This window comes from Triplophysa rosa, linkage group LG15 (genome assembly GCF_024868665.1).
Source record: "Triplophysa rosa linkage group LG15, Trosa_1v2, whole genome shotgun sequence".
In the NCBI taxonomy this organism is placed as follows: Eukaryota; Metazoa; Chordata; class Actinopteri; order Cypriniformes; family Nemacheilidae; genus Triplophysa; species Triplophysa rosa.
The window spans coordinates 1,644,003-1,655,689 of NC_079904.1; the positions used below are offsets into that span (position 1 = coordinate 1,644,003).

Sequence of the window (11,687 nt, forward strand, 5' to 3'; positions counted from 1 at the left end):
ATTTCAGTTCTTCGGTTTCCTTCTTTTATTTTCAGTCCTCATCTCAGATTCAACAATCTCACCCTCATCTCCACTCACGGCCTTCCAGATCACGCCGCTCCTGACATGAGATTTCTGGCTACAAGGTGAGAGACGCATTACAGACGAGAGGCATTCAGAGAGAGAGAGAGAGAGAGAGAGAGAGATTTGTGGTGGTGTTGCGAGAAATCTTCTGCTCTATGAGCTCTCGGTCGAGTAGCTTATTTCCTCACCATGACAGACTTCTATCATACACCAAAAGTGTCACCATCCACTTTCTCACTGTGGAAAAGAGAAATGACATTTATTTTTCGGATGAAAAAGAACTAAATCTCAACCGTTCTTTCAAAGTTTTAACTTATATTTTATTGTTGCAATCCAAAAATGCCAGAGCAGTTCATCCAGCTGCTGTTTCATACGTCTGTTAGTGGTTTCCGGCACATCTGATTCAATCTGTCAATCCACATCACATCAGAGCATCAAATCTCAGTCCAAACACTCTTGAAGTGTGCTCGGTTTTCAGCTGGAAGCTTTATGTGTGGATCTGTCTCTCTACAGTCACTGCTACAGCTCTCAGGATCACGCCCAGCTGTCCTTCCGTTCCTGGATCAGCGTCGTGACGGATAAGATGAAGGCCATCGATCGCGAGGCCAAACACGTGGAACTGGCGAGTAACCACAGAGTACAGTACGACTGTTTGATCCTCTGCGCTGGCCTTCAGTGTCAGGTCAGACTTCACTCGTGCGCACACAGTTATTTGTACGAACAGAGCTTGTAATGTATCTGCATGTGTAACATTACAGATGCCCAGTATTACCAGTACAGACACCAGCATCCGGACCACCGGCACTCAGAATCCACCGTATTCACAACCCGTCGCGTCCAACCTTTTCTCCCTCAATGACCAACACGACTGTGTGAGCGTCCATCGCTGGCTCAGCAACAACTTTCTAAACCGGACAGGTGTGTTTACAGCGAGCCGCTTTTTCTTTTCTTTAAACATCTTTTTTTATAATAATATAAGTTGATGAGCATAACACAACAAACCTCTCCCACGTATTCATCTCATTTACCAAAGCGCTGTTATTCTAAAGCTGTCACCGCATAACAAGTAGCTCATTACTGTGAAAGCTCATCTCTCTCTCTCTCCATTTACAGAAAAATGTACATTAGCAGGGTGAGCTAAGAATGAATCTGCCCGGACAGAGATGAGCCTCGGCTCGGTCTGATTAAGCCTATTATGTTTACTAATTACGGCCTCTTTAATCATGCGGGCGGTAGAGCGATTATAGTGAATTCTAATTGTATCGTCTGCACATGAAAGATATCTATTTAGTGGCATGAGAATTTGTGTTAGGGTCGGTCAGAGAGACTTGCTTTAGAACGTGTTGTCAACACAAATGACATCATGATAGTTTTGGCAGAGGTTCAGAGTGATGTTTGGACTTCAGCACCATGGACAGAGCGCTGAGAACGCTCAACAACACTCCATACAGACGGCAGCGGCCAAAAGAGAGCTGGTCAAGATTTGCGTTTAATGACGTGTCAGGTTCAACTAAACCATCAAAATATGAAGAATGTGGGTAACGGTTTAGATTACGGTCCGCAATGGGCCGCATAATTAAACAGGATTTACAGCGTAACAATGATGTACCTCTACAGTACATTTCTGTAGACCCTGTTTAATTATATGATACATTGCAGGCCGTTATCTAAAGCGTTACCGGAATGTGATACAAAATGAACAAAACACTAAACTTAGTTGAAGTATTTATTGGACAACATTATTTGACAAAAAGGCAAACTACAGATTATCAGGGATGTGTATTTTATTCTTATATCGCTGCTGATCTTCTGTAACCTTGTATCTCCATAATTTGTGCCATAAATCATCATTTTGCAGATATCTAACCAATAAAAAGTATTAAAAAGTGCGTTGAGAACACAGTATTAAATCATTTAAAAAGTACAGTGTTTATTCCTTTTCCTGAAAAACAGCAAATTTGGACATACAGGGTTTTGGAAGGACAGCCACGAAATACCAAAAAACAACATAGAAACGCAAAAATCTAATAGGAAATAAAGCAAACAATGAGTTTTATTGGAATATTTTGTTGATGATCTCTTGGTTTTGTCTACAGACATCATTCTCCTGACTTTTAAGCTTTGCTCGTGGTGTCATCTTGGAATTATAAGGTTCTATCTGACATTTGTTGTGTTATTCACATATTCTTAATCCGTGTGCTAAAAACATGTGGTGTTTTTTCTTTACGTTATGTACATTTTGGGACTTTAGAAAACAAAAATGTACAAAAAAGTCTACAAAGCTCAATATCTCAAACCTGCTCAGAGTGCAGAACCTTATCAATCCAAGTTGGCGATGTGTTGTGTGTCATTTTTGGTCATGCCTCATTAAATTGTTCCAAAGCTGAGCTTCATTTTACGCTCAAAACGCAACTACACACCACACACAATCTTTAATATATTTTTATGTTTAAAGAAGGAGCAAAGATGTCAATTTTGGACATTGGTTTTGGCCCCTACTGTACATTTACTATGTGCCATCAGATAATAAAATAGTATTTTATTACAGATTCAATATCAACTTAAGCGCACATGTGATGCATTTTCTAAACATTGCAAATTCTATTTAACATTTTATATTATGTCATGTTACAATTACAAAAACATCCCTTTACACACACAGTTCTGTAGTACAGTATTAATGTTCACAAGTAATGCTAAAACTCGTTATTTTAATAACATTAGGTATGAATGTGTGTAATTGAGTGTGTGTTACGTGAGCTCTGCCTGATTAGTTTTCATCCTAATCGAAACATCAAAGCTCTTCCTACACAACAGATCTCTATTAGATCAGTCCAGAGCTGTCGGGTGGGTGTGAGCGGTGAAAGAACATCCGAAGCATCTCTTGCTTCCTTCAGTGTCCGTGGCTCTTTCTCTTCTTCTGCTCTAATGGGACTTTCTCTGGGTTGCTAAGTGACCCTTCTCAGTTTCATGAGATTATCTCTGCGAAGGCTTTAATAAATTGCTTTTCTCTCCCTGTGTGATGATAATGGCCTTACGTTTATTTTACTATTGAGCCAAACTGCTCTTTATTGGGCGGAATGTAAGTTGATTTGTTGGGGGGGGGTTGTCATAAACCATAGTCATCCTTTACGTTCGTCACTGTTTTTCTTTCTTTTAAAAATCTAACAATAAATAGTGTAAAAAAGTGCTTGTCTACTAGATCTAGATCTAGAAATATGATGTTGACTGCTAGTTGTGTGTGTGTGTGTCTTCAGGTGATGCAGTGGTTTATGGAAGCGTCATAGACGTGTACACATGTGTGGAGACGCTCATGCGTCTGGGTGTAGGTGGCGGGCGTGTTCATATAGTCCACCCCCCCGATGACACCCCATCATCCTGTTTTCATGACAGTGCTGTGGAGCTGGCAGTCAATCAGGCTCTGGAGGAGGAGAACGTCCACGTCCATCACAACTGCCTATTGGCTCAAATTAATGATGGACAGCACCCGGATCCAATAACATGTGTGTCCTTCACCACAGCTGGCCCGCCCATCCGGCTCGAGTGTGCAGTGAGTGAAAAAACTACAGATAACACAACAAACTAAACAAGAACACACTCTTACTGAAAACCATCATATTTTTTCTGGATTATTTTAGTAAATTTATTTGTAGGGATGTAAGGTTTTCTTAGTTCATTTACTGCATGTGCTCATGGTCATGATGTGATCCCTTTAACATGAATCTAGCAAAATCGTTGTTTGAAAAATTGTGATCTTGCTCAACAAAACTAGTCTGTGTTGTGGTGTGTTTTCAATTTTGTTGTAATTTGATCAATGTTTGAATTTGCTGTTATCTTTTTAATGGTCATTTTGGTATTTTTTTTAGCAAATTTCATTTTGTTTGTTTCCGTTTGTCTTTTTTTCTTCTTATATTGCTTCACAAGTTTAATTTATTTTTTATTTCAGTTTTAGTTTTAGTTTAGTTTTTATTAATTTTCAGTTAATAATTTTACTGCCCCAACTGATTTTATTTATAATTTTGGTTTAGTTTTTCAAATAATACATCGGCTGATATTTTATTGTTGATTTCAAACAGAAATATTATACTAAATTTTCTTTTAGCAAACGTACAGGTCATATGACTCAAGCTTGTGTTTTTACAGGTGCTCTTTAACTTCTCTGGTGAAACAGTTGACCGCGATGCCTTCCGTGCTATCAATGATGCCTGTTTAGTGTTTGATGGCCGTCTGGTCATTGATCGTACTTTCCGTACCAATGACCCCTCCATATACGCTGCCGGACCCTTAACTAAATACTCCCGCCGTTACCATGCCGACCAATGGACCGGTGGCAGCTTTAATTCCAAGGAAGTGGGTCATAGTTTGGCATCTGTTCTGCTTCCGTTGTTCGACCCGACTGTGGAGTGTCCCGTGAACCCATCGGAACACCAGAAGCACCTGATTCCAGTCTACAATCAAGCCAAAATGCAAGGTCTCCAAATCTCTTTTATAAGATAATGAGTGTGAGGAGACATTTATAAGCAATATGCCTTTATTAGACTTACGGTTATCACCTGGTGGGGAATAATTGGGTGGAAAAATCCTGTTTAGTTACATTGAAGAAAAGACCCTTTTGTCTAACTCAGAGTGACGCAAAACCATTGACAGTAAATCTACATAATCTAATCTAACGGGTTAAGTGATTTTAACAGAAAGGACCATCTGTTACACAGGAAGAATGTGTCTGAAATCAGATTTATATTCACATATGTGCCCAGAGGAAACTTTTATAGCTCTTTCATGGCCCAGGAGATTTGATGGAGTTGTTTTATTGTAAGCATCATTGCAGTAGATTTCTGACTCTCTTTTTTTATGAGGGCAAATATCTGAGACGCAGATGAGACTTAAGCAAATGTTTCCATTTACTCTATTTACTTTTATTAATTTCTAGGAAAAAGTATTGAGATATTAAAGAGATCTTATCTTTCTAATGGGCTTAGATATAAGATGAATTTTTTGTAAATCTTTCATTCACAGGTGGAAGGTTACCAGGCAGCTACAATTACCTCCATGTCACGAAACCGACTGCCAACAACACCCGAGCGTCACCAGATCAACATGTAACCAGAGAGCAAATCTTAGCATCACATTATAGCACAAATCAACATTTAGGCCATATCTTCCTCTAACTGAAAACTTACAAAAGTTTGAATGATTTGGTCTTGTAGGGTTGTGATATTGTGACAGGCCGCACAGAAACAGGGAACTACTTTTGCCTGCATCTCAACCAGCATGACCTGGTGGAGACCATCACGTGCCTCTCCAAGAATCCTCTTCCCATCTCCAACCTCCGGTGTCTCCACGGCAAACACCAGATGCTGCTCAATCACCTCCGCTCCAGATACCACGAGGGTTTAGTCCAGGACTTGTACAGGTTATAAAAACTCAGATAATGCGTTTAGCCTTTGAACACACAGGATTGATATCATTCACCCTCATGTGGTTCGAAATCTGTATGCGACTCTTTCTTGTGTGGACCACAAAAGAAGATATTTTGAGAAATGTCTCAGCGGTTTTGTGTTCAGTGCGGTTCTTCAAAATATCTTCTTTAGTGTTCTGCAACAGAAGGAAAGTCGTACAGGTGAGGGTGAATAAATTATAAAAAAAAAGATTTTTCTTTTTGGGTGAACTTCGCCTTTTTCACACTAAAGCAAAAGAAATTGAAAAACAAATTAAGTTTTGCAGACAGAAAAGTTTTTTTTGATTGATATGTGTTATATTTAAGTCACTAAACACAGAACGACCACAAGTGTTTAATTATGCGCAGGCAGGATTATTTATGACGGTCCAAATCAGATCTGTGCACATGAAGATGTGTTTCTGACAGCTTGACCTCTGCTCCGGGATTTTAACATCGCTGACCTCTCACCACCACAATCATTATTCGGTGCTACTAATCTGTTTATGCAGGTGTGCAATCCGCTTTGCCGCAGCACCAGGACACAATAGTTAAGCCACCCAGCAGCTCTTATTAAAACAGGATTCTGCACCTCTCTTTTGTCATGAGACCGGCACTCAGTGTCATTATGGAGAAGGACTGAACATCAAGACCCATAAACATAATTGATTGGCCGTGATGCTGTATATTAGACGTGTGTGCCGAGTGGACAAAATGAAAGTGATGTCTTTGTTTATTTTTAGTGTAAACGATAAATGTTCAGATATGGTTTCCAGTCCAAGAGATTCCTAGTTCCATTTTTACAATGTTGTATTTAGGAACCTGATTGTGTGCAAAGATTTGTTAAAAGGTTTCTGAAATAAATAACAGCATACAGGCCTGGCAAGTAAAGATGAAGTCAATGTGGATGACAGAGATTCGAGTTTTGGGTGAATTGTTACGTTAATACCAAAAACGCCCCTTTACATGTTTTTCAGCTATTTCAGAGAGAATTGGTGCTTGGCACTGTTTCACGACCGCTTTACCGACTTTGAGCAAGAAGTTCGCCAAATCATGGATTCAGGCAAAGTGGAGGTCAGCAGCGACACGCTTCCAATGTTTTGAGAACGGTTTGGGATTTTTTTTATTGATGCGTCTTGTGTTTTCTCAGGGCGATAATGGTTCGGTGTCAATGCACGAGGTTCTTCAGAAGATGGTGGGGGATAAAACAGAGACAGGCCATCTGATGAATCTCAGCGAGATGTTTGGGAAAAGCCAGACTTGTTCTGCTTTGAAGACGACCGTTCTGGATTATCTGAAATATAACAGATATCATCTCACTATGTACGCCCGGCCGGGACTGCTGTAATCATGATAACATCACAGTTAGGAGTAATCAATCACTTCTTTATATCTTTAATTTCCTTCAGTTTTACATTTATTGCACATATGTTTGGGGGTGGGGCAATTTGAGCAAATAAATAAAGCAGATTAACATTGTCTCATGCAAATCTTTGGTGTGTAATGAGTGACGTTCATTAAACATCTGTCTGTTGTTGAATGTTTCATGTATGTGCTAAGCAGTATTCGGTTATATATTATGCAGAGATGTAGAGCGCAGCGGGGCTCATTGGTGCGGCGGGGCAGATAAGGGCAGAATGAGGGTAAATCTGAGCCAGCAGCAGCTGTATGATAATGAAGGTGGGGCAGAAAAACAGACGCATGATCCAACATCATACAACACTAATGTGTTTTACTCCATTACTTTAGTTCTGTTGGACAAAATGCAACAACAATAATTGTTATGATTATTGTTTTCTGTTTTCGTTATTTTGTCCTACATTAGTGAATTTTATTGTATAAATGTGCACAAACATGGTCAGATACAGCAAGTATTGTGTGAAATGTATTTTAAATTACATTACTTATAGCTATCAAAGTATATGAGCACTTATTGAGATTTAATCATTTGTGATCTTGTTATACTTTGTTATTTGTATGTAAAAGTATATCAAATACAATGATTGCACAAGATAGAATGTGCATCATGAATGGTCAGATGCAACAAATGCGTTTGCATAAATTGGTTACACAATTCCAAAACACATTTGTCGCTTTGCTTCTGCGCCGTATGTTGAAATAAAATAATGTTGTAAAACATAAAAGGTCGGGTACAGCAAACGCTTTTTTCTAAATCTGCCAAATCATCAACTCACTATCTGGGGGATTATTCAGAGGGAGATTTGGAGAAATTCCAATATGACGAGACTGTTGCATTGGAATGACATCACCACATATGAGCGCAACAATGATGGCACGGACACAGCCCGATGGCGTCGAAGATGCGCGTTTGAACAGAAGGATGCTCGGCGGATGCTGCGCTTTGTCCGCGCACGCGTCTGTCTCCACGTCCTGCACAAGCGTGTCTTTTGTAATGCAAACGAGAGGAGCCTCTTTTTATGAATTATGTATGCGCGCAATGAGTGATTAATACGTCCAGCATTCAACTGTCGCGCATGCACTAAGCCTGTAGGCGTCTGATTTATACAATCAATTAGTTTGGAGACAAATTACGCACGCACCTCGCCACCATTTTTTTGTGCGCAAACAGCTTAAAACGCGTTGTGCTTAAATTGCGCACGGCTTCTTTAAAAACTGGACGTGGTGTGTGTGACACATTTCGGGACTTCTTTGTTGCCGTTTTAATTTCAAATTCTGATGGTCTGAGAGTGAAGAAGCCCCTTTAGGATGCTTACAAAGGCAGGGCACGTGTGCATTGACGGGACGCATCAGAGCGTGAAAAGAGGAGGAACCAGCGTGTGCCCAAAGCGCCCTAATATAATAAAGCTCAGGTACATCTGCTGAGCAATCTGCAAATCCCCCCTCCGCTACATTTCCAACGCAGACCCTCCCATTTCCAAATCCGTAGGGATTCCAACTCCATCTGATTGGATGAGGCAGCAAGGGGCGAGAACAATGTCATCCTTTCGGCTTAAAAAGAGTGCTGCTATGTCTCTGTGATTGAAAGATCACCAAACGCATCCAAATACAGCACCGCGCGTGCCTCTGATCCAAGCTCATCTAAAGTGCCTTTCAGTTGGCGAGGATGCCTAGAGGATTTTTAGTGAAGAGAAATAAGAAAGCGATACCTGTTTCGTACCGGGTCCGTGCGGATGAGGATGAAGCGCAGGGAGCGTTTCCAGCCGCGCAGGATGCCAGCGCACCGCCTACGCACAGCCCAGCATCGCCGCGCACGGATGCGGGCGCCCTGAGCATCTCGCAGGAAGTCAAACCGGTGCAGTTTGGGAACCCGGAGACGGTGTACAGGTCCATGTACAGCCCGACGCGTCCCGTGAGCAGAGAGCACGAGAGGGCGTGTTTGGAGAGGCGGTTCAATCTGGGCTCGCCCATTTCAGCGGAATCCTTCCCAGCTGTGCCCAATGGCTCGGATCACGCCCCGTTCGCTCCCGTGGATCTAAAAATAGGCACCAGCAACAGCAACCGAACCGGTACCAGCAACCCGGTCCCATTAGCCACCAAAAGATCCTCGTCGGATAGCGAGCGCAAAGGCAAACCGGCATCCAAGAAAGCCAAAGCCATGAGGAAATTGCAGTTTGAGGACGAGATGACCACCTCTCCAGTGCTGGGCTTGAAAATCAAAGAGGGTCCGTTGGAACAGAAACCCAGATCTCAGTCGACAGCCGGCGACAAGCCGCTGGGCGAGTTCATCTGTCAGTTGTGCAGAGAGGCGTACGCTGACCCCTTCTCTCTGGCTCAGCACAAGTGCTCCAGGATCGTCCGAATCGAGTACAGGTGCCCAGAATGTGACAAGCTCTTCAGCTGCCCGGCGAATCTGGCGTCACACCGGCGCTGGCACAAACCCAAGCAGCAAAACCCGACGGGCACCAACCCGGAGAGCAATAAGACGCCCGCGTCCGTCAAAAGCGAGGAGCCGAAAGAGACGGCCAGCGACAGGGACACTCCCAGCCCCGGACTTTCCGAATCGGGCTCCGAGGACGGCCTCTACGATTGCCAACACTGCGGGAAGAAGTTCAAACGCCAGGCGTACTTGAAAAAGCACGTGATGGCCCATCACGACGTTCACGACGGCTTCCCAGCACCAGACAAAAGCCAAGTACCTTTGAACCTGAGCGCGTCCGAGTGCCACCTGTGTCCGGTGTGCGGGGAGAGCTTCCCCAGCAGAGCCAACCAGGAGAGACACATCCGCCTGCATCACTCCGCGCAGGTGTACCCCTGCAAATACTGCCCGGCCATGTTCTACAGCTCGCCTGGACTTACGAGACACATCAACAAGTGTCATCCGTCGGAGAACAGGCAGGTGATTCTCCTCCAGATGCCCGTGCGTCCGGCCTGCTGAAAGCTGCATGTGCCTTAATCCACAGCATGAACTCGGAAGCGCAACGAGAGACTGTTAAACTAGAGGATCCTGCTATTTCCACACGTGAGGTAGTTCATCTGGAGGTTCGACGCGTTTAGACTGTTCCATTATTTTTCTAGGATCTCTGCACAAGTGCTTTTAGCTTTTAGACCTAAGAGTCTTAGAACATGCCTTGAATTCACAGGCTGTACATATATTTTCATCACTTTCTAGCTTTAATAGAGCTTGTGAAGATGTGGGGATTTGACTGTAGCTTTTCTCCCGTTAGTGTAGCCAGAAATGCCTTGAATAGATGCTGTAAAACTGCCTTAATCATGTACATGTTGGAGGGGTTGCTTGTAATAATAACATTTATATTGCTACTACTATTATTATTATTGTTGATGTGTGTATATCTTTGTGATTATTTATCGTATTATTTATTTATTTCAAATATTTTATTTAAATTATTCGTTTGCCATTCATTGATTTGTGATTGATTTTCTAATTTGTCTCGACAGCCAAATGTTTCATTTATCGATTGAAAGACCTTGTCCGCGTCAAATTCACTTTGCATTAGGTACAATCGTTTATTTATTTATTGTTTATGTTTTGTTAATGATGTTTTCGGCGCTTGTGTGTTTCTGCAGTTCTGCTATTTGTCCAAAAATACCTACTACTACTACTACTACTAATAATAATAATAATAAACATTCCAAAAAGTTTCAATGGGATCCACTCGTAATGTGAAATTCCGGCAGTTCAGAAAAATGTGTGTGTGTTCTGTCATGTGGAAACCCAAACACTGTGATGTCATGGAAATACATCAGCTGGATTCTGTACTGAGATACATCTGCACTTAATAAAACATGTCAATCTACATCAGTCTGAATGTGGTTTTACTAACATCATCTGACATTACAAACACATGGGAAACAACAACACAATGTTGCTTCTGAGACAAAAACACAGATGCTGTTGTTTATTTTAATACAACAACTTTTATAGAATCAGCAACAAGCTCAATTTATTAACAATTTAAACATTTCCAATTGTTTTCCAAATGAGTAAACAGCCAGAGCAAATGTTAATGTGTGACATGTTATACTTCTTTTATTTTGAAAAACATTTATTGAATTCTTGTACCATATACATGCAAGTTTTAATAAGTTTTCCAAGTTAAAAGCACACATGGAATGTCATTTTGACATAAATGAATTGACATAAGTAACATGAATTTTTACTTAAATAACAACACATGCGCCTGGTGTATGGAGTCTGTAAAGACAAAACTAAAGTCTCTGGGTTGGTTGAGTCTGGGGTGGAGGTCCTCGAGAAAAAAAACCCTGGTTTAGTTTATTTCTTTTGTTAAAATGGCTAATTGCTACAAAAGTGCAACAAAATATTATCATGGAAGAACAACACAGTTTTGCCTGGTGTCGGTATGCAGGGAGCTTCTAGAGCAACGCAGTTAAGAGAGAATTCACCATGGACACCAAATCCCACAATGCATCACCTCAGATACACTGCTGTTATGCAGGCGCTTTCCCAAAGGCCACATCACACACACACACGCACGCACACGCACGCACACGCACACACACACACACACACACACACACACACACACACACACGCACGCACACGCACGCACACGCACACACACACACACGCACACAACACACACACACACACAACACACACACACCCACACACACACACACACACACACACACACACACACACACACACACACACACACACACACACACACACACACACACAACACACACACACACAACACACACACACACAACACACACCACACAC

At 41.8% G+C, this 11,687-nt stretch overlaps 2 protein-coding genes across 5 annotated transcripts in view; both read left to right on the plus strand.

Annotated features, from left to right (window-relative positions):
• Positions 1-7,331, plus strand: part of cfap61 (cilia and flagella associated protein 61) — a 24,597-nt gene extending 17,266 nt beyond the window's left edge. For 3 of the 4 annotated variants that reach the window (XM_057352635.1, XM_057352634.1, XM_057352636.1), the window contains 9 exons: positions 36-125; positions 577-745; positions 822-981; positions 3,321-3,613; positions 4,207-4,534; positions 5,080-5,162; positions 5,271-5,476; positions 6,478-6,574; positions 6,651-7,331. In XM_057352635.1, coding sequence (XP_057208618.1) covers positions 36-125; positions 577-745; positions 822-981; positions 3,321-3,613; positions 4,207-4,534; positions 5,080-5,162; positions 5,271-5,476; positions 6,478-6,574; positions 6,651-6,848 — 1,624 coding nt within the window. In that variant the 3' untranslated portion in view covers positions 6,849-7,331. The remainder of the gene's footprint in view (positions 1-35; positions 126-576; positions 746-821; positions 982-3,320; positions 3,614-4,206; positions 4,535-5,079; positions 5,163-5,270; positions 5,477-6,477; positions 6,575-6,650) is intronic. The other variant, XM_057352637.1, reaches the window with a different exon arrangement.
• A 102-nt stretch (positions 7,332-7,433) lies between these two features.
• On the plus strand, positions 7,434-10,730 carry insm1a (insulinoma-associated 1a). The gene has a single exon (XM_057352639.1). It carries the CDS (start codon positions 8,586-8,588, stop codon positions 9,855-9,857), a length of 1,272 nt encoding a protein of 423 aa, XP_057208622.1. The 5' UTR covers positions 7,434-8,585; the 3' UTR covers positions 9,858-10,730.
• The last annotated feature ends 957 nt before the right edge of the window (positions 10,731-11,687 follow it).